Raw genomic sequence first — 27153 nt, 5'->3', positions numbered from 1 at the left:
AAATTAGGGAAAAATGCTCCCTGGCACAGGAGCTTTCGTTGTTATTTAAAGCTAATCTTAGGAATGACCAACATAATGAGTGTGTTTTCCACACGTTAGGTAATGTTCTAAGTGATTTACATTCCTCTAACAATTGTGAACTATTAATACTAATATTTTCTCCATTTTATATGAATTAACTGGGACATAGAGTAGTGACATAGTATGCCCAAGTTAACACAACTGGTAAGTGGAAAAGCTGTTCAGGTCCTCTGTCTCCAGAGCCCAGCTCTTGCTCATAACACCTTTTCCACCTCTCTTAAACCAGTTTATTGAGTGCCTGATTGGTACTGCTAGTCACTTTATGTGATTTATATCTAATCCTCCCAACAATTTCCTAAGCACAGCTGATTATCCTCTTTGAGATAAAAAACAGTAAAATTCAGAGAGGTTAAGTCAATTAAGTCAGGTGCCCTTTGTCATGCTGTTAGGGAGTGGAAGCGCTGAGATAAGAAACTAAATTCTGACTGACTCCAAACCCTTAACTCTTTCCATAACACGAAATCAGACCCAGAAGAGAGAAGGACCAGTTGTTTCAGTTCCCTGAAAGCAATTCCTGATAGGGAGTAGCTGGGTGGTCAAATCTTAAAGTGACTGATCATCAGCCTCACTTGGGAAAGTTGACAAGTTGCACCTGACCCACCTCTTTGGCAGACCTATTAAACCACAAGCTGCAGGGGTGGGGCCCAGAAACCTTCATTTCTCATCACTTTCCCCTAGTGTTTTTGATGACCCTCAGGTTTGGGGAAACAGTATCCCAAGTGATGAGGGGGAAAAATTTTTCCCAAAGGTAAGAGTCTAAGAAATCAATTATTTTCTGTGAAACATAAGATGGTTGGAATCTGTTTGAACAAATGAATTAATGTTATGAAGGAACTGACTTATATTCCTTTGAAATGAATTGAAAGTATATAGACATCCACTATAGAAGGTCCATCTGTTATGGGCCATAGACTTTTATATCTTTTTAAAAAAATTTATTTATTTATTATTATTATTATTATACTTTAAGTTCTAGGGTTCATGTGCATAAAGTGCAGGTTTGTTACATATGTATACTTGTGCCATGTTGGTGTGCTGCACCCATCAACTCGTCAGCACCCATCAACTAGTCAGACTTTTATATCTTATTAGTACTCTCTCAATTTATTTGCCTCCTGAAATCCTGCTCTACCAGCTTCTCTTCACTACTGAGGACCAACTACCCAGCCAGTCGCTGTCAGGAATAGCTTTCAGAGCATCAAGACAGTTGGCTATTCTTCTGGATCCAACCACCATGCAGGCAGTAGTTGACGTGGAAAGAGGCCACCCAATCCTGCAGTTTCTGATTTTAAAGGGAGCCAGGGATGATCAGTGGGATCTCCCTCCTAGTGGGCTGAGAGAGGCATGTAGCAGTAGTGAAAGTGTCCTCAAGTTCATGCATTTGAATTTATAACACTGGTTATTTGTTCTCAAGTTACCCCCATTACTCGAACCAATTGGAAACCATGTGAGAACAACGCTTCAAATGTATTAGAGTATTTTGTGTTTGCCAAGAGCGTAGCTTTTCCTTTTTGGTCTGATTTTAATGTTTTCAATTTTAGATTGACTGGAGCCTGGAGATGGTAAACTGCTTAAATAAAGTGTTGCTCTTCTTTTCTTCCCTCCTTCCCTCCCTCTCTCCTTCTTTCTCTTTTCCCTTTTTTCTTTCTCTTTGTCTCAGTAAAGGTAAGTATCTGCCTAATGAGCAACTTCCAGAGGCTTGGTTGAAGTTTAGTGAATGAGATAGAAAAATGGTTTCAGGCTACAAGGTGGCTATTGATATATGTTTCCCTAAATTCCTTTGCTAATCCCCACACCTCGGTCAGCTAACTATGGGACTTTCCTGATTATTGTGCAAACAGTATTTATAACCTATAGTCAAGAATGTGGAAATGTGCATAAAATCTATAAAGTGCCTTAGTGTTTCCAGATTTGTAGTGCAGTTAGGCCTGTGGATTAGGCACCTGCCTGTGTCTGATTTTCGGCATGAACTGCTTAACTCCAGAAGCTATAAATCAGATATGACCCTGGGAAACTTTTGTAAGAGAATTCCTCTTCAGTATAGCTTTCTCATTTGTATCACTTCATGTGCCGTGCGGCCTTGTCACAATTCAGCCAGTGCTGAAACCATTAAGATTTTATTAGGTTTGTCCTTGTCATTCTATTATGTGATTGGCAATGCTTATTGACAATTCTTATTTTCTGTCCTATGATTTGTATCGTCTTAGTTTATTAAGCGCTCCTGGAATACAGACTCCTGGAATTAATTAGAAAAAGAAAAAACCTTCTTAGGCAGCACTAGAAGAGAAACACTGTGCAGAAAGCTTTTGCATGACTTACGTGCTTTGAGTCTCAGTTCCTATGAAAAGAGTTAAATGACAATAAAGTAGCCTGGCATAGCTTCTGCTTTTACTGTCATCGTTAAGAGACTGGCAAGGCTGGGTTCTTGCTGCCCGCAAAGAGCATTTTTTTTTTTTTTTTTTTTTTGCATGTTGATTTATACTCAGGTTTTTGAAACTGTGATCTCCCTTAAATGAAAATTTCTGATTTTACCTAGCACCTGCGATTAAGCCATTCTTTATCATTTCTAGTTTCCTGGAGAGGAAGCAACATATTCAATACAGTGTTCACATAAACAGGGAAATATTTAAGAATCAAAAAATACTCTTTTCCCTTTGAATTTGAAATTTATCTTGTAAAGCAATTCTTTTTATCAGCAACATTTAGGCTTACAGGTGAAATGCCCAGTGATTTTGAAACATGAGTTTGTTTATCGTCTTCTAGAAGCACGAATACCTCAGTGAGAAGCAGACAGAGAGTTGGGAGAAAGTATTGTGCAGTTAATGTTTTGTTCCTCCTCTCAGCTGAGCTGGGATTCATCTCTGGCTTCACATTACAAGCAGCTTGGATCTGTATGCAGAACTTACACGTCTTCCCGGCCTTGGGCCTCTCTATCCTTCTGATTTTCGCAGAGCCATCCTTTCCCTGCAGTGTTTTTCCTGATACCTCATGGGCTAGGGTAGAACTCTTTACACAGGACCACGATTACCTGATGCTCTAGGGTTAAGAACTCTTTACATAGAACGCTAATTCCTCGCCTACTCATTGTTCTCCCCTCACTTAACTCATGAGCCAAAAACTACATCAGCTCCGTATACAGCAGTATCCTCGTTCTAGTGCTCAATAAATATTGGTTCAATAAATTAATGGAAAGTATATTACATTTTCATGCTTTTTGATGTCCATGGGAGAAGCATTTTTAGGTTATGTTTATTAGAAATTTATCTTAGTTTTCTCTAGAAAATTATGGCAATAATGCTAACTTTCTAAAGCACTTGTAAGAAGGTGTGTGTAGGTCATCGATTCTCAACAGGGGATGATTTTCCCACTCCAGGGGACATATATGTGGCAACATCAGGAGACATTTTGGGATGCACACCACAGCCCCACCGCACAGAATTATCTGCTGGAAAATGTCAGTAGTGCTTAGGCTGAGAGACTGGGGTGGTTGAAAGTGCATAAAGCTTGGCAGGTCAAGGCTGATTTTATTTTGTTCTACACAATGGAGTTCACCTCTTTGGATATCGTTAATAATAACAATTACATAGAGAATAATCAGCATTATTACGTTTTTGCCATGTACAGACATAAGTTTTTTTACAAGTATTATTTTATTTAACCCTGTCACCTGTGCTGTGAGTTAGGAACTATTATTACCATTTTTCAGATAAGGAGACTAAGACTTGAAAAGAGAAATGTGTACTCAAGATCCTGCTGCTACTTGGTGATAGAAGTAGGATGAGAACTCAGGATCTATACTTGTTGACCATTATACTTTCTTTCTCTGTAAATATGGTCCCCAACTTAAGGTCTAAAAGGATCTCTGTCTTCATTATTCGGTAGGAACCACAGCTGGAAATGCAAAGAAAATTTAAATTTAAAAATTTAAATTTAAAAAAATCATTATGGCCTAGGTGGCTGTAATTTGACTAATATTTGTACTGATTGAAAGAAAAATACAGGTGTAAGCTGTTGTTGATACGTGGAATAGAACAAATCTGCTATATGCTATTACTTTGTGGGATTCCCAAGAAGGTCAAAGAAAGCTCTGAGAGTTTGTTTTCATTCAAAATTGAACTTGTCATAGCCGATCAACACATTGTGCTCTAGATGGGACGTTTCTCCTATTAAGGTGTATGAACAGTGACAGTTTGCCCCGTGTAATCTTATTAGGAGCTTTCTTCAGAACCACATCATCTTCTTATATAATTATAAAAGAACCACTCATGAGTAAAATATGCCTGCAAGAGAGCAAGGCACGGGGGGCAAAGGGTTGGCTGATGGGGACCTATTCTCTCCTTGCAGAGGACACAGTTCAGGAAATGGAAAATTTACAATTTGGATGCATAATAATAGTTTCTAGGCCCATCCCTGAGTTATTTGGTTGACTCCCAGTGTTAATGTCCTTGAGGCTGTTAGCTGATGAACTCTAAGCAAACACCATCGTCTTCAAGTATTGATTGTTTCTTAGCCCCTAATACTTGGCCTATAAGACAATGTAGAAGCATCTATTCTTTTCACATAGGAACTTAGAGACCCTGGTGTTGCTGTTTTTCTACCTTAGGACTTTCTTTTCCATGGTTGTTTCTATCACACTTTGAGGATTCCAGTAGAATACTCAAAAACATTACATTTGATTCTTTAGTCTCACTTTCCTAGCTCTTGCAGAAGTAATTATTAATAGAACCAAACAGTTTTTTATTCTTAAATGTTTTACAGAAGTGGGCTACTGTGATGACAAGTAGCTCTTTAAGGTGCTACTAGACGTTAGTACTTGTCATCCAGAGAAACATTTTCTGTTAAGGCCAAGTGTCATACATAGTCATTGCACTGCTCCACCCAGAAGATGTAATTTACATATAAGATGTTATTTGAGACTGTCTCCCGGGGACAAAAGTGATTAGTATGCCTTATGCCTTAACTCTTCTCAAAAGAGTCATGTGACATGCTCTTGCATCTATTTTAAATCTAATAAATTAAAACATGAATGATGAAATAAGATGTTCATGGTGCTTCACAAATTTGAATGCACCCACCCCAGACTCTCGCTAACATGCAGATTCTGGGCCTGAGGTTTAGCTTTTCTACCATCTCCCTAGGTTAGGCTCATGCTACTGGACCAAGGACCACACTTGAGTACCAAGATGCTAGGGAACATTCAGATGGTTTGAAACCTGAGCTAAGGATGCCATCAGGCTGATTGCATTCAACTCATTTTTCCTATGCCACCTCAGTTATATAAATCATTCTTTAAGTCTATAGAGAGGTTTCTTTTGGAAGGAATGGCATCCTTTTCAGCATCAAAACGTATATTAGGTTTTGTAAAAAATTAAATAATGCTTGACTTTTTTTTTTTTTTTTTTTTTGTTGAGACAGGGGCTTGCTCTGTCACCCAGGTTGGACTGCAGCAGCATGATCTTGACTCACCTCTGCCTCCTGGGGTCTGACGATCCTTCCACCTCAGCCTTCAGAGTGGCAGAGACTACAGGCTCACACCACCACACCTGGCTAATTTTTCTAATTTTTAATAGAAATGGGGTTTCACTATGTTGCCCAAGCTGGTCTCGAGCTCCTGGGCTCAAGCTATATGCCTGCCTTGGCCTCCCAAGGTGCTGAGATTACAGGTGTAAGCCACCACATGAAATCAAGCCCGGCCATGCTTGATTTTTAATAAAGCATCATATCTCTCTCTTTTTACCTGAAAAAAATCCCCTCCCACCCACCTTATATTTCCTAAACAATAAAAAATGAATTTTACCATTTCTGGTCATCAAAGGCATTTTTTTTAGATGGCTTACAATCTTTTAAGTTATAGAACACATTTACAACATCCTTGACACTTAAATAACATTTCCAGTGTTCTTTTTTTCTTTTTTAATTATATTTCTAAAGATAGCTAAGGGAACAATTTCAAGTAGTTCCTCTGTGCTTTTAGATGTAAGTTCTTTCAATCTCCTTGTATGCCTGAGAATTAAGAGACTCGCAGTTTGCCATGTCCTATCATGTTAGCTGATTTTGTAGGGAAATCAAATCTGGCACCTTTCAATTAACTTCTTTACCTCTCTAATCTAAAAACAGATGGAATACTTTCTGGAGCAAGAAGGCATGATTACTATCTGTGGATTGCCTTGACTTCCTCAACTGTGTCTTCTGTCATTTCAAAATTTACTAAAAGACCTCTAATAAAAGCAGGAAAGCACAGACAGAAAGAAGGTGATGGTGTTGAAAAATAATTTACCCCTAGTCGCGAGCTTGGCAACTCTTCGAGGGATCACAATGGTATATCTCATCTGGACCTAGAGATCCCGAAGGAGGCGATAAGTGGAGATGTTTTGTACCCTGGAGCTTAGTCATTCTCCTCGGTGACTGAGTGCATGCTATTTTGGAGGAAGATAAAGAGGAAGGGAGACAAGAAGTGGAAAAGAAAAAAGTCTCTGCCCTCATACATGCTTCTGTTCACTACGTTTGTACTACTTTTTTTTTCCTTTGAAAAATTTTTTCTTTGAATTTTTTTTCTTTGAATGATTCGATTTTTTTAAATTATGTGGTCATGACGTATGTTAGGTAACAAAAAGAAAAATAAATAATGATTCCAATTTTGTTAAGTATATGTATAGAAAAAAGGAAAGTAAGCAAATCGATCAGTTATCTCTGGGTGATAATATAATGAATAATCTTTATCACCTTCATACTATATTCTGTATATTTTATTCTCTAAAATTTTCCGTTAAGCCTGAGTAAGTTTTTGTATCAGAGTTTTAAAATACATTTTAAAAGGAAATGGCAACTAATTCAGCTACAGCTTTTTTATAACATCGTATATGAAAGTTCCTATATAGTAAATGTATTTGGAAATGTAATGCATTTGGAATAATTTTTCAGTAAGGATGCATCTTTTTAAGTGACTTTATTAGTCTCCATTTTGCATTTTTAAATATATAACTATGCAGGGCTTCACATTTTCCCCTTCACTTTTGCTAGCTGTCAGTCATCACCTCTACCTTGAAACAAGTCTATGACCACTGGGATTTGTAGATAATTATCATTAACTGATTGAGTGGATTCAGCACTGTGCCTGTTGTAATTAAGTGTTTGGATATGCAAATAGATGAAGAATAGATAAAAGAGAAGGTACTGATTGGGTTGTTAAATTCACAATACGATGGTTGATGGTGACAAGTAACAGCATGATGTCCTTTTGAAGATACTGTATTATTTCTTGAATACCTTTTCAACTAAGTTACTGTTATTTGAAATTCCACTTAATGCCAACACTGGCCTCTCAACATTTCATTCCAATCTCATTGTTTTTCAAAGGCTCAGGGTTATATTGGCACTTTTTTCATTACTGCCCTTAACTGACCATTTCCTCTTTTCTTTCCTACAACAGATTGCAGATTGAGCTTAACCAAGAAGTTCGTAGGCTAACCAAGGCTGGCTTGACCTACAAAAGAAGAGAGTTCGGCCTGCCCACTTGGGTTTGTGTTGACACGGCTGATAACTTGCCATCACCTGTTGCCAGTGTGGAAAAATTCTCCCTGTTGAATTTTTTGCACATGGAGGACAGCAGCAAAGAGGGCAACACAGGCTGATAAGACCCAAGACAGCAGGGAGATTATTTTACCATACGCCTTCAGGACGTTCCCTCTAGCTAGAGTTCTGGACTTCCGCAGAACCCGGTCCAGTCATTTTGATTTTGCTATCTCTTTATTTTTTTTTTTCTTTTTCTTTTTCCCACTACATTGTATTTTATTTCTGTACTTCAGAAATGGGCCTACAGACCACAAAGTGGCCCAGCCATGGGGCTTTTTTCCTGAAGTCTTGGCTTATCATTTCCCTGGGGCTCTACTCACAGGTGTCCAAACTCCTGGCGTGCCCTAGTGTGTGCCGCTGCGACAGGAACTTTGTGTACTGTAACGAGCGAAGCTTGACCTCAGTGCCTCTTGGGATCCCGGAGGGCGTAACCGTACTCTACCTCCACAACAACCAAATTAATAATGCTGGATTTCCTGCAGAACTGCACAATGTACAGTCGGTGCACACGGTCTACCTGTACGGCAACCAACTGGACGAATTCCCCATGAACCTTCCCAAGAATGTCAGAGTTCTCCATTTGCAGGAAAACAATATTCAGACCATTTCACGGGCTGCTCTTGCCCAGCTCTTAAAGCTTGAAGAGCTGCACCTGGATGACAACTCCATATCCACAGTGGGGGTGGAAGACGGGGCCTTCCGGGAGGCCATTAGCCTCAAATTGTTGTTTTTGTCTAAGAATCACCTGAGCAGTGTGCCTGTGGGGCTTCCTGTGGACTTGCAAGAGCTGAGGGTGGATGAAAATCGAATTGCTGTCATATCCGACATGGCCTTCCAGAATCTCACGAGCTTGGAGCGTCTTATTGTGGACGGGAACCTCCTGACCAACAAGGGTATCGCCGACGGGACCTTCAGCCATCTCACCAAGCTCAAGGAATTTTCAATCGTCCGTAATTCGCTGTCCCACCCTCCTCCCGATCTCCCAGGTACACACCTGATCAGGCTCTATTTGCAGGACAACCAGATAAACCACATTCCTTTGACAGCCTTCTCAAATCTGCGTAAGCTGGAACGGCTGGATATATCCAACAACCAACTGCGGATGCTGACTCAAGGGGTGTTTGATAATCTCTCCAACCTGAAGCAGCTCACTGCGCGGAATAACCCTTGGTTTTGTGACTGCAGTATCAAATGGGTCACGGAATGGCTCAAATACATCCCTTCATCTCTCAACGTGCGGGGTTTCATGTGCCAAGGTCCTGAACAAGTCCGGGGGATGGCCGTCAGGGAATTAAATATGAATCTTTTGTCCTGTCCCACCACCACCCCCGGCCTGCCTCTCTTCACCCCAGCCCCAAGTACAGCTTCTCCGACCACTCAGCCTCCCACCCTCTCTATTCCAAACCCTAGCAGAAGCCACACGCCTCCAACTCCTACCACATCGAAACTTCCCACGATTCCTGACTGGGATGGCAGAGAAAGAGTGACCCCACCTATTTCTGAACGGATCCAGCTCTCTATCCATTTTGTGAATGATACTTCCATTCAAGTCAGCTGGCTCTCTCTCTTCACCGTGATGGCATACAAACTCACATGGGTGAAAATGGGCCACAGTTTAGTAGGGGGCATCGTTCAGGAGCGCATAGTCAGCGGTGAGAAGCAACACCTGAGCCTGGTTAACCTAGAGCCCCGATCCACCTATCGGATTTGTTTAGTGCCACTGGATGCTTTTAACTACCGCGCGGTAGAAGACACCATTTGTTCAGAGGCCACCACTCACGCCTCCTATCTGAACAACGGCAGCAACACAGCATCCAGTCATGAGCAGACGACGTCCCACAGCATGGGCTCCCCCTTTCTGCTGGCCGGCTTGATCGGGGGCGCGGTGATATTTGTGCTCATGGTCTTGCTCAGCGTCTTTTGCTGGCACATGCACAAAAAGGGGCGCTACACCTCCCAGAAGTGGAAATACAACCGGGGCCGGCGGAAAGATGATTATTGCGAGGCAGGCACCAAGAAGGACAACTCCATCCTGGAGATGACAGAAACCAGTTTTCAGATCGTCTCCTTAAATAACGATCAGCTCCTTAAAGGAGATTTCAGACTGCAGCCCATTTACACCCCAAATGGGGGCATTAATTACACAGACTGCCATATCCCCAACAACATGCGATACTGCAACAGCAGCGTGCCAGACCTAGAGCACTGCCATACGTGACAGCCAGAGGCCCAGCGTTATCAAGGCGGACAGTTAGACTCTTGAGAACACACTCGTGTGTGCATGTAAAGACACGCAGATTACATTTGATAAATGTTACACAGATGCATTTGTGCATTTGAATACTCTGTAATTTATACGGTGTACTATATAATGGGATTTTAAAAAAGTGCTATCTTTTCTATTTCAAGTTAATTACAAACAGTTTTGTAACTCTTTGCTTTTTAAAACTTAAAAAAAAAATAGTTGCTGAAGTACTGTACAGGGTTGTACAATGAGAACCCAATGCCAAGGCAAAAAGAACGAGTGATTCTTCCTTAGGATACACATCAACCACTTCGCTGTTGAAGCTGTCAGAATAAATTCCTGGTGGTCAGATGAAAGGGCAGATTAAATGGACTCATCAGGGTAAGAGGAATAATATGGGTGAAACAAGAAATGGCCCAGAGAGTTTCACACTATTCCTATACCTCCAGGTCTGGAAGACAGGTAAAAAAAATTCTGTAATGTAAGAATGGAGGTAGTTACCCTGATTTGACCCAGTGCGGGAAATGCTGCAAGCACCAGAAGGAAGCTAGTTCCCGTGAGATAAGTTAACCCGGCCTGACAGAATCAAGAAAATTGAGATGAGATTTGAAAAGACCTGAAAATGCAGGGGTTGGCTTTCCGACTGGGAACTTAAAAATCACTCTTCATGCTTCCCTGGTCCTAAGTGATAACAGAGTTAGAGACTTGAGTCTGATTTCAGTCATCTTCAGGGACCGGTCTGATGTTGTAGCAAGAAAACTCCCTTTAAAAGTGTTACTGTTCAAATCGTATGTCAGGTTGAATCACATTCAACAGAGATATATTCTAGAATAATTTTTTAGAAGAGGCTAATAAAATTAAGGGAAGAATTATATTGAATGGAATTATTTTTGATAATGAGAATTATTTGGGTAGATTCACTGAGGCTATGTCAACATGATATTTAGACCAACAGGTGATCAATGTTTTGAAAATACAACAATGACTTATTTAAAAATTACCCTTACTGCTATTTAGACAAAAACAACTGGTCAGTGGTTCTGTTATGTCAGCTGACTTTGTTAGTATCATGTTGAAATAGCTTGAAGTAATATCTTTTATCCCCTTGCAAATTCTTGTCTTCCAATCATCTCCCATATATTTTCATAATTAGTTGTTTATAACACCTTCGTTTTTCTCCCTCTCCTCAGTATTTCAAGGAAAATTATGGATGCCAGTCTTGGCTGCACAAAATATCCATATGTACTTATACATTTTTAAATGCATACTAATTTTCACTGCTAATAATTCTGTAAGGACACATCAAAGCTGGCCAAAATAATTAATTTTTTAAAAAGCGACACCTGGTTTCCACCTTGTACTGACTTTGATCCTGTTCCACTTTTGAAATTTTATTTGTTCCTTTTCCGTCGTGGATGTTCCTCTACTTTGGCAGTTGCGGAGGGATCATCAATCTTCTGTTAGCAGGACAACGCATGAAAAACAAACAAGTCAGAGAGTGAAGGCTTATTCCCCTAATCCTGGCAGAGCAGGGCATAGAAAAGAGAGGGATGTCCTTGCTTAATTCTAGATACTTTTGAGGCAACATCTTCATAAAACACATAGTTTAATCTTTGCCGTCCTTAGACAGAGAAGGGCTATGGATCACATACATTATCAAAAACTACTCCCTTGGAAAAAAAACTTTTTAAAATCAAATTTAAACATTTCACTCTGTGATGCATATTTCTTTTACCACTGGCCATTATTATAAGGACCCATGAAGTAAATGTCACCATCATCTTACTTGCTCTCTCTCAGCAAAATAAAACTGTGATGTGTCTTCTTTGTAAAAGTTTAGGTATAAAATGCTATGCAACTTTTTCTTTATAGTAAGAGCTTTATTTTCTTTAATAATATAGCCCAACTTATATGTTTTAATCTCCCTTCTCCCTCAGAATAAGCAGAAAATATAACTGCGGCTGTATGTTAGACACAAGAATTGAAACTGTGCAGTCAGTAGAGCTGAACTTAGCTATGAATTAATTTAAATTAATTCTAAAGTGACTCTGCTTTCCATTTTAGTCTATTAGCTAGAGGGTTTTGGCTGTTGCTTTTTTTAAAGTTAGGTCCACGCAGTGAAGGGAAAAGAGTGTGAAGGTGATCAGTGTAGCACTAAGACATCTAAAGTCGAGACAATGACATGGGGGCTTTGTGTACTTAGCTGGGTAATTCCCTTCTACTGTCCTCTTCCCCTTGGCTGTGTAGATAAAATTGTGCATTCAAATGATGGTACTTTGACTTCTGAGGGTTTTTATTTCTGTTATTCACCAAATAGTCATTCTCATTTATGTATATTGTGTGTTTAACCCCCCAGTGGGATTTCTGGCCGCTGAAATCGCTTTGGGCCAGGAAAAACAAGGATGAAGAGGTTCCTGTCATTTCTTATGGAGTTCACAGAATTATTTGGGGCTTAAGTAGTACATTGGAGACAGTCACGTGCAATGCTTAAGGTGGTCTAACGGGGTCCCTTTTGCTGGAGGTGTTCCTGAAGAGATTGAACCTAGTAACAGGCTTTATTTTCATCTTGTGTACAACATGACAAAGACTGCTAAGATTAAAATCCGTCTCCCATTTGTTGCAGCCTCACCTACACCAGGATAGAAAGCACATGATGGAATCTGTGATGTCTAATGTGTCTTATGAAAATAGCCAAACAACTGTCCCTGGGGATTCTACATTGATTGGCATTTTTAGTCATGGGAATGTATTTTTGCAGAAATACCTGCTTTGTGTTTGGGCCTCTCTTGCTGTAATTATGATGTATTTTGAGATGATTAGTCAAGAGTCAAGGTTGAGAGTACAGGCCAAGACCATGGAAAAAAATCCATGCTCGCTGGCCAATAAAGAGCTTGATGCTGCCTGGCCAAATAAGGTGATTCAGATAGAATCTGATCCCATTCAGAGCTCGGTAACTGTCACTGTACAGAAGACATTGAAAAGGAAGTGGCATAGTCATGATCACAAGGATATATTGACAGTTATCTATAGCCAGGGTAGTTGTTAATACCTGCTTGTTTGGGGAGATATGTTTGATTATAGAGAGACTCTGGGCTACCCTCAAACACCATCAGATGCAATTAGCAGCCCACGGCATGGGACAATCGCAGGCAGCTACGAGGATTGTATCCCCTGCCTATTTTCCTTGTGTATCAAATGGAAAACATTCTCCCCTGTGAGAAAGAATGCAGTTTCTAATTATCTGGATGTTCGTTGAAAATATATTAGATATTCTCCCTGAGGTTACAAACAAAGCCTATAATGTGACCTGTCTGGTAAAAAGTATTAATGAAGTAGCTCATATTACAACTTCATTTTCTACTAGCACCTATCATAATAGTCTTAGTCATTTCAAACAAATCAGAACTTCCCCACCAGGGAGGACAACTTCATGCTGTGATCGAAGCATCCATTCAGAACACGAGGCAATATTGTAGTCCACAGGGAATGGATGCTTCACTTGATCGCCGGACCTCAGCTGCAGAGGCCATCGCAGCTCTTGAAAAGTGAAGTGGTTAATTTCCATTGCCATCTTTGCTTATAGCATTTTTCTCTAACCTATAACAAGGAGACATTACGTTTTACTTTAGAACATGAGAATAGCAGTTTTGCTCACGATTTACCATTCCAGCTGCAGGGGAAAGCAAAGCAGAAAACAGTGCCCCAAATGGAAAAAAGATACTTACACAGAACAAAACAGTTCTTGGTCTTTTTCTTGGTCTTGTCGAACCTTGCCTGATGCTCTTTCTAAAGTCAAAATACGAATGCTAAGAAGGCATAACCTACATCCTTCTCTGATTTCTTCAGCAGGGTCAAAAGACAGTTACCAGCAATGGGGAATGCTTGTCACTGTGGAGAAAGAGTTTTGTACATCTCTGGTACCGTTGTTATAACAAATCAGATTTTCTTACTATAGTTTTTTGTTTTCTAGCTACACACCCACCAGAAGAGCACAAAGGAAGGCCATCGCAACAAGCATTTTAAAATTAATATCAAACATGCACATGCGTGGACACACACACACACACACACGAGGGCATTTGTAAAGGTGTCCCTGGAATGTAAGATTTATAACCGTTTAAGGCAAGGTGAAGGCATTGCCAACTGTGTGTGCCTCATAGGACTAGTGTATATTCACTGAAAGTTGACCTGATGATTTGTTATTGTTTGAACCATATGCTGATTTGCTTCTGGTTTCTCTTTAGTGTGTTCTCTCTGACAAGGGGCTGGAAGATTCTGCATCACACATCCTCTGAGACCTACCATGTCGCACACTTTGTTAATGACAAACTTCACTCTACACTATACAGTACCTTGTTGATATATTCAGTAAAGTCTTATTTTAAAAGAAAACCACATTGTGTTTATCTGAGTAAGTTCATTGGGATGTAGTCAATACTTGTGCTGTTAATGTAGAATAAATGATGCAGGAGGGCAGGAATAAAGGAAGTAATAGGATTTTTGTATTCTCCTATCATGAAGATGACTTGCATTTCTAAAGGCCAGTTGATCCTTTTTGTGTGAGGAGTTTATATGAAATCCTCACGTTCTTTGAAATTTCCTAACTAAATTGTGTGTTCCTATGAATACACACATACACAAGAGCATCTTATTTCATATTGGTGAAATCTATGTTGTTTAGGATATAGAGAATGACATTGTACTTATCAGAATAGTCTTTTCCTCTATTCAAAATAGATGCTATTGGCTTTATTTTTTATTTTTTAATTTTGTTTAAACAAGGTGTCACCATGTTGCCCAGGCTGGTCTCAAACTCCTGGATGCAAGCAATCATCTCGCCTCGATCACCCAAAGTGCTGGGATTACAGGCATAGGACACCATGCCCAGCCACACTGTTGTTTTTAAATGTCAGTTTTCTTTAAGAATTCTCATAGTACTTTTCTGCTTCAGAGTTTATAGCACATCCATCCATCCTTTCAGTAGGCACTCATGGAAATGTAAGTCCATGCTCAAGTTCTGTTCTGATTAGTCTTACGATTTTTCAGAACCCCTTTTTGCTAATCCCTCTTGGCCATTTTATTAATAATGTATTTGACAGAGATTGAATCAGGAAACGTGACATTTCAGTTAACTAGTATTACCTGTTTGTAGAATCTCTGTTGGAACATCGACTATGAAAGACAGTGCTAACAGGTAATTCCTATTACGTTTGGGGAATTAATGTAAAGTAACATCCATGCTATTCTTGATTTGCCAAGAGTTACAGACCTTATTCTGTGCAGACTAAACCATTAGTGAAAAAATACCGTTCATTCAAAAGTAATTTATTAGTGTCTTCCTACTCTGTTCCAAACACTAGGCTGAGTTCGGAGGCCTCACAGAATAATGAAATGCGTTCTTAGCCAAATCAGGCACATCTCCCTCACTGTGTCCCTGAAGAAATCTCTTCATCTGATATATTTACTATTCATCTCCTTTGTATAGCACTATGTTAGGGTCTTCTGGGGATTCAGAGAAAAAGGTCTGGGAGCCATTAAGGAACTCACAGATCAGGTAATAAACACTTTTTCTCATGCATTCCAGTGTCTCAGAGACTGTGTAATTACTTTATACTACTTCGTTAAACTGACAGAACATCTAAGGTGACAAAAGAGATGTTTCCACCTGTTGGTAAGGTTGATGCACCTGTCATATGTTAGATGTTCTTGGTTTTTAATAGATGCAGCAATGAGAGAGTACATTGATAAAGTCAGAACTTAATTTGAATTAAATTTTCAAGTTTCCAAAAAGTATTTGAAAACTTTGAAATTGTATTTGGTGATTACACATGCAGCCGTTTAAATTTTTATTGAGCATCTCAATGGAAATCAATCTAAAGGAGTAATAATGACAGCTGACAATTGCTAACAACCTTTGTTTATGTAAGACCTTGTGCAAACTGTGTGATAACATATGTTTGCATTTTGTCTTTAAAATAACCCTGTAAGGTGCATTATTTTAATTTTTAGATCTTAAAACTTAGCTTCAAGAGTAATTAAGTGATTAGTCTATAGCTACAAATCCTATAAATGGCAGAGTCAGGAATTACCCCTGAGCATGACTCTATGGACTCTTAATTGTTTTCCTGCCTCTTAATAAATTGACCATCCTTGAGACTGACTGGCTGTCAGATTTTTCATGATGGAGCTATCACAACTTCTCAGTGGATGCATATATTATTATGGCAAATCAAGGGAAAATTTTAGAAACCTCAAAATTCCTGTCTTTTAAAGCCCTTGGTCATCCATTCCTACTTTTTATAAAAATTCTTTTTGTGATTATTTGATGGCTGCACACTTATCAGATTTGAAAGTTTCAGATGGAATCAAGATATGTCTATACCCATAGGGTGAGCTCAAAGAGCCGTTAAAAGGTCTTGAGTTGGGTTATTTTTAGTAATGAATTTGTTTCATACTTGAGATGTTGCTCTAAGTATTTTGTAGATTCCGCTGAAAAAGCACATATGTCACAATCTATTAGGGCATTAGTAAACTGGCTTCTGAATTTATGCTCTTATTTTTTTTCCATAACATAGATAAAAATGTGTGCTTTAGGGGATATTATATAAGCTTTATTTTCATTGGCTCTGCTGAAAGTTAAGGATACAAAAGTTTTTAATGGTAATACCCCAAACTATATGTCATTTTAGCACACACATACCAACTGGTGATCATACCTGTCTATTTTTGTTTTGTTTTGTTTTGATATGAAGTCTAAACTAGACGAAAACCTCAATATATCCTTAGGGGAATTCTTATTATTTCAATGACATAATAAACCTCCGTATTGGGTCACTCTTTTCTTAATATAAAACTATGCTGGCTCAGAAAGTCTTCTAAACTCCCTAGTTGGGATAGGATGGGCCTTTGTTGGTTTGGTTTTGATTTCATTCAGCAAATATTTACGGAGGCCTAGTAAGTTCTGGTACTGAATAAGAATGTTTTCCAGGAGAGTTAGATTTTGCACATCAAAAGTCTTTCTGGGAAGCTGCTGGTTTTTAACACTCTTTCTGGGCCTGGACTCTTTCTGCCTCTTTGCTTTCTTTGAGCACTCACACCGCTGTATTTAAATAATCAGCCTAGGATTCTGCTAGTTCCAGCACTAGAGAGGTCTCAACTGTTTTCTCCTCTCGGTTCCCCGACTCTGACTTGGTTAACACCCTTCCTTTAGTCTTTTTCTAATTTAGCCTTTCCAACACATTGAAGGACAAATGGTAATCATAATCTATAAGGAATGGTACTGTAGTGCTTGCAAAATATGCATTTTTATTGCTTGCAAGATAGAATTCAAACTCTTTGTGTGACATATGTGTCCTACTGCACGTTGCTCCAACATTCCTTACCAATATTGTCTCCTCCATTACATGCTGTAGATTACATATATATGTGTGTGTGTATATATATGTGTGTCCATATATATATGTGTGTGTGTGTATATATACATATGAATGACATGAGCAAACAAAATGCTTTCAGTTTATCTTCCTGGGATCTCAAGCTCCTTCAGACCACTGTATATTTGCTGAAGGTCTTTCATCCTATGACATTCCCCTTTGCCTGATGATATATTTATCCTTTAAGATGCCAGTCAAATTCCTCTCTTCCAAAGCTGCTGGAATCACACCTGCCAATTATCTGACCCCTTTGTGCAGTTAATACAACTTTAAAATACTTTTATTTTTAGCACCTATATATTGCAATTTTTTGTGAGTCTGCTTCATGCCTATACACTAGGGTCCCTGGAGAGAGAGAGAGAATGTATTCTGTAAATTGTTGTACGTCATCCAGCATTGAGAGCCATGCCCAGGCCCTGGTAGGTGCCCAGCTACAGGGGAAGAGCCACTCTGTCAGTAGCTTATGGCCAGATGGCTTTTTTTTAAGCCCCAGAAAGAGCTGCAGAGTTCTGACTTATGCGACATTAGCCTTGCTCAAACACCACAGTATGCATTTTACAAGAAAAAACAAACATATATATTTTCTTTAAAATCTCTTGATTCCTCATTAACATTTTTAAAAGAAATGTTTTTATGATTATTTGGTGGCCATGCATCTGATTTGAAAGCTTTAGATGAAATCAGTATATGTCTACATTCACAGGGTATGCTGAGAGAACAATTAAAATGACTTGAATAACATCTTTTTATTTTTCTTTTTTTGAGTTGAAATCTCACTCTCTCACCAGGCAGGAGTGCAGTGGCACGATCTTGGCTCACTGCAACCTCTGCCTCCTGGGTTCAAGTGATTCTCCTGCCTCAGCCTCCTGAGTAACTGGGACTATAGGCGTGCGCCACCATGCCAGACTAATTTTTTGTACTTTTAGTAGAGACGGGTTTTGCCGTGTTGGTCAGGCTGGTCTCGAACTCCTGACCTCAGGTGATATGCCCATCTAGGCCTTCCAAAGTGCTGGGATTACAGGTGTGAGCCACTGTGCCAGGCCAAGAATATCTTTTTTATATATTGCAGACAAACTCAAAACTGAATCAGCTTACAGAAAAGCATACAAAAAGGTATCTTTAAAAATCACCTTAAGGCCAGGCACGGTGGCTCATGCTTGTAATCCCAGCACTTTGGGAGGTCGAGGTGGGCAGATCACAACGTCAAGAAATGGAGACCATCCTGGCCAACATGGTGAAACCCCATCTCTACTAAAACTACAAAAAATTAGCCGGGCTTGGTGGTGCATGCCTGTAGTCCCAGCTACTCAGGAGGCTGAGGCAGGAGAACTGCTTGAACCCAGGTGGCGGAGGTTGCAGTGAGCTGAGATCGTGCCATTGCACTGCAACCTGGAGACAGAGTGAGACTCATAAAAAAAAAAAAAAAAAAAAATCACCTTGCAACAAAATATCACCATCATGAAAAGTCCACAAAGCACAAGTAGACACCAAGTTAAACATTTTGACAGTTTGCTAGTCAAAATGAATTCTTTGCATGTGAAAAGCAGAGAGAGAGATTTTTTTTTTATCAGCAAAATCGAAAGAGACAGTCATTATTCACTATGTCATATCCCATATAAAAATATAGCATATATCATTTAAAGGTTCATGTCGTGTTATCTTGGTTATTGCCATGAGAATAAATAGTCTTTCCTAGAAATGATATGCTCCTAAAGAAGAAGGGAGTGGAGAGTGGTAGTTATTAAGACATCAGTTTGAAATCAAGCTGACTTATTTTGGAATCCTGCTTCAACCACTGACCTGCCAACTGACCTTGGCAATAACTTGCACTTTATGGTTATCAGTGTAATTTTCCTAAAATGGAGACGATGGTGTCTAACACATATGGTGGTTGTCAGAATTAAAGGCATGTATAGTAGTTGACACAGTATCTGGTACTGAGTATACATTGAATAAATGACATATTATTGACATGTTATTTTCATGCAGATGTAATTCACAAGCACATGGTGACAAATTGCCACCTTTTTATGATGAAAACCAAATTTCTTGAGTATTAAGATCAGAATTACATGTAGAGATGATCTATTTAAAGGTAATTAGCACACAGAATTCCTCATAACACTCAATAATTTCCACAGCCATTGTAAAGATGAGTCTGTCAGGAAGGTTTTCATTATTTTCTATTCTTTCTGGGGGAAATAGTTGAGAAGATGAAGTGCCATGGGCTAACGCGCAACCATGGCAGGCCTTTTTTCTCGTGGTGAGTGGGATCATTGAACAACATTGTTGAACAGAAAGAGAACAGACTTCTTTATGATGTAGCATATATTCTATCTGGTAGAGTACACGTAAGTGTGGTTATTGCTGAAAATTAATTCAGAATATGTGGGTGTCAAAAGAGCCCCAGGAACAAGCATTCAGAAGGCATTGGAAATCAAAATGCTAAAGACAAAATCAAGATAAGCTGAGCACAGTGGCTCATGCCTATAATCACAGCACTTTGGGAGGCCAAGATGGGAGGATTGCTTGAGGTCAGAATTTCCAGACCAGCCTGGGCAATGCAGTGAGAACCCATCTCTATAAAAATAAAATAAAATAAAATTAGCCCAGGTGTGGTGGCATGTGCCTATAATCCCAGCTACTTGGGAGGCTGAAGCAGGAGGGTCACTTGAGCCCAGGAGATCAAGGTGACATTGAGCTCTGATTGTGCCACTGCACTCTAGCTTAGGCAACTGAGCAAGACCCTGTCTAAAAAAAAAAAAAAAAAAAAAAAAAGTAATACATTTCTGATGTTCTGTTTCAGAAATCTATAGTTTTAAGTAAGACACAGTTTTATGATTCTAGTACACCACCAATTACGGCATCTAAATCCACACTTGGTTTGCTGATAGTGGGGATGGTAGCAGTCAAATGGAAGAACATTTTAATGTCTCTGCAATGCAGATGCAATCGTCTACCACCTGTCATGCAGTTACTTTTCACAAGCGATATCATTATTAAGTTTGTAATCTGTTTGTTATTATCAGGCATGCATCCTCTTCAGCTGGGTCATGTTATTTTCTTTCTGTACACTTTGTGGTAGTTAATAGTCTCAAAGCAATTCACTCACTCTGGTCTGTATCAGCATTATTTTCCTTTCTATTTATGTCTTTCCTTGCTCAATAAATGCAGAAGTTCAGATATTTGATGATGGGGGAAATACACTTTCTCAGTCCTTGACTGCATGATTTAATTGGTTTCAGGACAGTTATTTGGCAAGTGTCAATGGGTACTGGCATTCCTGTGGCCTACTGCTAATCTCTATTCTGTTTGGACCAGTGTCTGTCTTGATTGGTAGGCCTCAGCTATCCTATTGTTAAATATTTTACAATTATCTGCCCTCATTAGTTGGAATACAGCATGCTTTACTAGTGTATCCGAAGTAAGGAAGAAGCAGGAGGTGAGCTGTTTTGTAATGGAGGCCAGTTATATCTAATAGAGAGCGACAGTGTCTCTAAGACCGTAGCGTATTGGATGGGAAGCTATATTACGCAAACATGATGAATCTTTTAAATTCTGAGTCCAGTGCTGTCTACAGCTAAACTGAAACCCTGGCTCATACTTACCTTGGTTCTTCGGCCTGTTTATGCTTCAATTTTTCTCATCTGTACATGGGTTAATAACAATACTCACCTCAACAGTAACCATACTGCACAGTACCAGACACATATAAAATGCTCAATGAATATCAGTTGCTTTCTGAAAATATATGGAATTAGTGTGCAAAAACTGGGCTACAATAACTCAAACCCCCTTTATATCTTGGGTAAGACCACTTCTCTCTCTGGCTTGTTTCTTATAGTCAAAAGCACAGGAATTTAGTTGATCTCCCAGGTTATTTTGGACCTTAAATTCTGTTTTATGCTTGTTCATTTTCTATGTAGTTTAGATTTAGTTCATTGGACTGATTTGTGTTCTGTGTTCTTTTAAAATTCAGGAAGATGTGTATAGGATAGATAGAGCAAACATAAACACTCAGTTTCATTGACTTGAGTATAAAGACTAACATGTTTCTATTAGTTAAAATAAACTTAAACTTGTTATGTTTGGGAAGCAACCTGCATAACCATTAAAAGCAGGAGTTACAGAATCACAAAGAACTGCGACTTTGTATCTGTGTGATATTATTTAATGTCCCTAAGCCTCAGTTTCCTCATATACGAAATTAGGTACTAATACTTTTAAGGATTTGATGAGATAATTTATGTTGTCTTCACTTCAGTGGTTGGCATATATTAAAATGCATTATGACTGAAAAATTACAAATGAATAGAAATGAATGAATAGAAAGGGAGTAAAAACAGAACTCATTAGTTCAATCACTTCTCCCTCAAAACAAGGAAATGCAAACTATATTACTGAATAGACTATTTATAAAATACTCTATTTCAGTAAAAATTATCAAAGATACAGTGTCCTACAATACAAATTGTATAAAAAAGTTTCTTAAAATATTAAATATTTTATGTTTTCAAGCCTTTATGTAACAGCTATTAAACCCTAATATTTGACAGAAAAGGAGTTATAAGAATAGCTAGAAAATATTAAATAATAAATGTGGTTTATTTTTGATGGAGTAGAACAGATTTTAACCCTGACCCCTGCCACTTTTATCTGAATCTTGAACAAATGTACAATTATGGTTTAAAAAAAGAAAGATGACAAGTTTTTAGAATAATTAGGAAATTATTCTTTCCCGGACCTTCAATACTTTTATAAAACCACTACTTAGCAGGTAACGATGGAATGTTAATTTAAAAATTTTTAGTCTTTAAAGTGGTTTCCTAAGAATATCTGCCACTGAACACTAGCTCTGTTTCATCACATCATACACCTGAATACAATCAACATGGCTTTATTAAAGATGTTATATAATATTTATATAATACACATTTCCAATAATTGATAATAGTCTAATGACTGATATTTTAAATTAATGGATGTAATTGTGTAATTGGAAAGTGGTCCTTGGGACTCAGATTGAGGTATCATTATCTATTCTTTCATAAGCTGTTATTTATGATTCTCATTAATTAGTTCTTTGTTATGAAATCTTTAAAAGTTCATTAATTCTGTAAAGGGAATTTAATAAAATGCAACTAAATTAGTAAAATAATTATTTTTATAAAGTTAGTATTAAATACTATGCTACCTCTATAAAGGACTAAAATAGTATTTTTTAAAAAATTTATCAAAGTAAATATAATAAAAGTATTTAACGGTATTTGTATCGCAAACATTGAAAATCTGCCTGGCAGTTTAAAGAACATCACTAACATTGCTTAAATGTAGGAAAATCAAAGGTGAAGTCATCTGTGGAAAAAAAAAAATCATATTCTTATTAACCTTAACTAATTTTCTAAAGTGACAGAACTTCAAACTTCCAGAGACATGTTTGAAACATTTTATTTCAGTAAATACAGCTGTCACCATTGAAAGAATTACTCCAAAGGAAATCTGTTTTAAAAAGCCAGTATAAACTGAAAAGTAAGCAACGAACCATCTTCAGGAAAAGAAAAAGAAAGGCAAATAAAATATTTATACGAAATTATGAACATTCTTGGCCGGGTGCGGTGGCTCACGCCTGTAATCCCAGCACTTTTGGAGGCTGAGGTGGGTGAATTATTTGAGATCAGGAGTTTGAGACTAGCCTGGCCAACATGGTGAAAGCCGGCCTTTACTAAAAATACAAAAATTAGCTGGGCATGGTGGCAGGCGCCTGTAATCCCAGCTACTCGGGAGGCTGTGGCAGCAGAATTGCTTGAATGTAGGAGGCGGAGGTTGCAGTGAGCTGAGATCATGCCACTGAATTCCAGCCTGTGCAACAGAGCAAGACTTCATGTCAAAAAAAAAAAAAAAAAAAAAAAAAGGAGACTAACATTCTAACAGGCAAAACAAAACAAAAACAAAAACAAAAACCACGTTTTACAAAACAATAGTCAAAGTGGGCAAGTAAATAGTGGTGTGACATACATTTTTAGGGAAAAACAAACATGTTTTGTGGAGATAAATGTAAACACATTTTACACGTACAAATCATTTCTGGCATGGGTACAAATTTAACTAATCAAGTGTAATTTATAAATTATAAAAAAATTTTCATCTAGACCAAGAAGTTATTAAAAGCATTAACAAGTAGTTGAAAATATTATCTCTGTAAGTATTAGAAAGTTAAACCGCAGTAATTAAAACTCATTAAGAATCACCATGCCATAGACGTGGTAGGAAAAGCATTAGCTTTGGCGTTTAAATATTGACTCATTCACTTGCCAGCTGTGTTCTCTAGTCAAACAACTTTACCTCTTTAATGTTTGGTTTCATATTTTTTAAAAGGTATAACAAAAATACCTACCATAGTGTTGGCGTGAGGACTCATTTCAAGTTACTAGCACAGTGTCTAGTATATACAGTTGCTTTGTTACATTAATTCCATTCAATATTCTTTCTTTCCACAATTGTCTGTCACTCCTGGTAGAAGTAAGTGATTTTCCATGCTCCTGCACTGACAGCAAACTTCCTCCAGTCTGTTCTTCCATGAATATCTCAGACAGAGAAAGGTGCCTTCTCGTGTGATCAGGAGTGATGTAGCTTTGAGGGTGGACCCACCATTCCTGTCATATTCTTTGGGTAGGTTCATCTATCATTTGTCTTAAAGGAAGATTTGAAACATAATAGCTTCCTCTGCAGCTTCTGTGGATGTCTCTGGAAAAGCTGGCAGGGGACATACTCTTGCAAATTTTTCATGTTGTAATCACCCACCGGTGGTAATAATAGGGTTAATTATATGAAACCATATAGTGGTGTCACTTAAAGGGAATTTAAATTCTCTCTTGTCCTTACTCTGCTCCACCATCCTCTACTACGCTTGAAATGCCTACCATTATCCTCATTCTTTTGATACCAGGCATCACTACCAAAATGTATACACATTACCTAGATTTTCAAGAAGTGAAATGTTTAGTAACCATTATGATGGAAGCTGGGACTAGGTGGCTTCTGCTAAATGTAACAGTTACCAGTAGAGAATGGGATAAAGGACAACTGAGAGTGGACAGAGAAAGGAGAAATGGAAGAGTTTGGAGCATGGGCCATTACGATGGACAGACGCCACCGGGGAGAGCAAGGTTTGCCTGTGTGGTTGGCATTCTTGGAAGTGATCTGGTTCTATTGGCAGAGAGCCTTGCTGTTAGCCCCTTGCCTGTTGTCCAGGCTGAAGAGAGTGATTTCCCATGGTTCTGTCTTTTTCTCCAGGCAACACTTCCTGATGACTGATAGATATTGGGGTAGGAAGTCTTAGACATCTTACTCCAGCTCAGATCTGCTCTGATGGGCTGCAGGCTCAGTTTAGTTTTCCCTTGAGATTTCATCATGGCTTTACCTCTCCCTCTACCAGTCCTGGTTCTTCCTAACCTTCCACAGGTGTCAGTTGCAAAAACCCTCCCAAGTAAGCCTCTCGTGTGCTGCTCTGTCTCAGAATCTGTTTCCTTGGGAACCCAACCTGCTACAGCCTACTTCACACTTCTTCTTAAGGCTGTCTTGAATTCCTCCAACAATAGAACTGTAATTATGTGAAGGTGTGAGGCTGGGCCCAAGGGATTTCTGTACTTATTGAGCAGAGCACAGTAACATTAATTCGTGTTATAACCACTGACTGTTCCAATTCCATGAATTTAAATGACGCACTTGAACATATATGAGGCCCAGAGTTTGCTGTATGTCTGCAAATCTATTTTGATTAACCAGGGCTGAATTTTTTCCCCTTCTCTTATGACTGTCAAATAACCTTGGTATATGCTAAAAATAAAAGATTAAAAAACATACAGTGCAAAAAAGCAAACAAAAGTTAGCTAACAATCAATTCTTTGAATGAAGCCCAGTGAAACCAAGTTTATCAACTCTATCTGAAAATAAAAATGTCCAAGAAAATGACAATCACAACGACTGGTGCATTAGGATAAGTGTCGTCTCTTGTGCATAGATAAAAACTAAACTGAAACCAAAAAAATTTCTGAAGCAGGCAGTCTCTATTCTGTAACAATGTTTTCTCACGATCCAGTTATTTTAAGGATACCTGTAGGATCCCACAGATTTTCTCAGTGATTGACTGGAAGCTGGGGAAGTGATGACTCTCATTCACTGTGGTCCTGTTTCCTTCTCCTTGACAAATTCAGTTAACCAGATGGCAAGTTGTTTATGAGCATGCCTTCTGGTTAAGTTGACAAAATCTTGACAGGAGTAAAAGAGAATTGAATTCTCTTTGTGAAGTGATTTATGATTTTAAAATAAGCAGCTTTTCTTGAAAGTAGTTTACTGGGATGCGCAAAAAGAGGATGAGTATTAAAGGCCGTTAGGCATTCAAGGAACCACATTTACTTTCTATAATGCAAGTAGAAGGGGCCCCACCAGTCATTCTGAGACTTGTGTCCATTATCTGCTACTTTTTAACGAGCCCAAATGATGGTAGCAATGATTGATTTGTCTCAATCTTCTTGGATAGCTGCTGAATTTCCTCTCATGAGTTTGGCTAAAATTAGAGTGTGTGTTAGTAGAATTTATATTTATAGACTATTGCTATTATTATGTGCATCGCCCATTTTAAAGATGGAAACACTGAAGCCCCCAGAAAGGACTGGCTAAGCTCTTACAATAAGTGGTGGTATGAGCTTTGAAACACCGGGATTAGGATTTCAAATCAGGCTGTTTTCCCTCAACTCACCATAGTGCTTTCACTAGCAGAAATTCTTAACAGTTGTTATTATCTAACTGCTTGACTAGTGTGGACTCTGCTGTGAGCTTGTGGTGGTTCGTTCTGCAGATAAAGCAAAGGAAATTTGGAAATGGCCAACCTGAATACTTTATTTCCAAAACTATATTTTATCAGGGCAGTAAGGCAATCAGTGGAGTAATGACCCTTCCAAACTGCTGACTACATTTAGAATCATGCAATTATTAGTGTTTAATGCAGATTGTGACCAAGCTTTCCTTGGGAAGTAAAGTTTGGTCACTACAATATACATAGCAAGTATTAAATATCTTGAGAGGCTTTCTTTAATTGTTTAATTCATAGGAAAGCCACTGGGAGACTTCTGGGAGCCAGAAGCAAATTAGGAGACACAGAATTATTTAATAATAATAATAATGACTAAGTTCTCTCATCAAGATCTCTGCCATGATAGAACCACTTGCTGTCATAAATTTTTTGCTATTGAATAAATATGCTTTGTGAATATTCCATACATGTGCTAAATTCTCACTGGTCAGGCTCAGTCTTTGCTGTTAGAGTCGAGGATCTCTGCAAAGAGATTTGATCCCCCTGAGTAGAACATAGGCCACATAGTATGGCAAACACATCATTAGAAACTGCCTCCTATTCCTCTCTTAAATCGCCTGAGAGAATTGGTGTACACAAATATTTCTAAAATACAGATCCCACCTTAGGCTTTTCAGCAGCACAGTTGAATTGCCTACACGAAAATCCTGACCTCACTTTCTTCTGGCCTTTCCTCCCTGTGACCTTGGGCAAGTGGCTTAAACTGTAGCCATAATTTCCTCATAGATTTGGTGTAAGTACTTAATGAGTTAAAATGTATAGAAAGCATGTACTACATCTAGTGCAGTTCTCCATAATATGGGTGGCAATTACTCTAATCCCATCCACAAAGTATTTAGTCTATGACTTATTTCTGCGAAAACCCACGAAAGTGAAAACTAACAATAAGGAAGGACTTTAAAAACCTAACGGCCTCCAAAGACTAAAGGAGAGAGCATGGTATTTAACAC

General features: G+C 38.6%; 1 protein-coding gene across 4 annotated transcripts in view; it reads left to right on the top strand.

The window, feature by feature from the left end:
- LOC105467607 (fibronectin leucine rich transmembrane protein 2) overlaps positions 1–23245 on the top strand; it is a 105926-nt gene extending 82681 nt beyond the window's left edge. For all 4 annotated transcript variants that reach the window (XM_011717325.3, XM_011717326.3, XM_011717327.3 and 1 more), the window contains exon 2: positions 7511–23245. In XM_011717325.3, coding sequence (XP_011715627.1) covers positions 7889–9871 — 1983 coding nt within the window. In that variant the 5' untranslated portion in view covers positions 7511–7888 and the 3' untranslated portion in view covers positions 9872–23245. The remainder of the gene's footprint in view (positions 1–7510) is intronic.
- The last annotated feature ends 3908 nt before the right edge of the window (positions 23246–27153 follow it).

This window comes from Macaca nemestrina, chromosome 7, assembly GCF_043159975.1.
Source record: "Macaca nemestrina isolate mMacNem1 chromosome 7, mMacNem.hap1, whole genome shotgun sequence".
Classification (NCBI taxonomy): Eukaryota; Metazoa; Chordata; class Mammalia; order Primates; family Cercopithecidae; genus Macaca; species Macaca nemestrina.
This window is presented reverse-complemented; position numbering and strand designations above follow the sequence as displayed.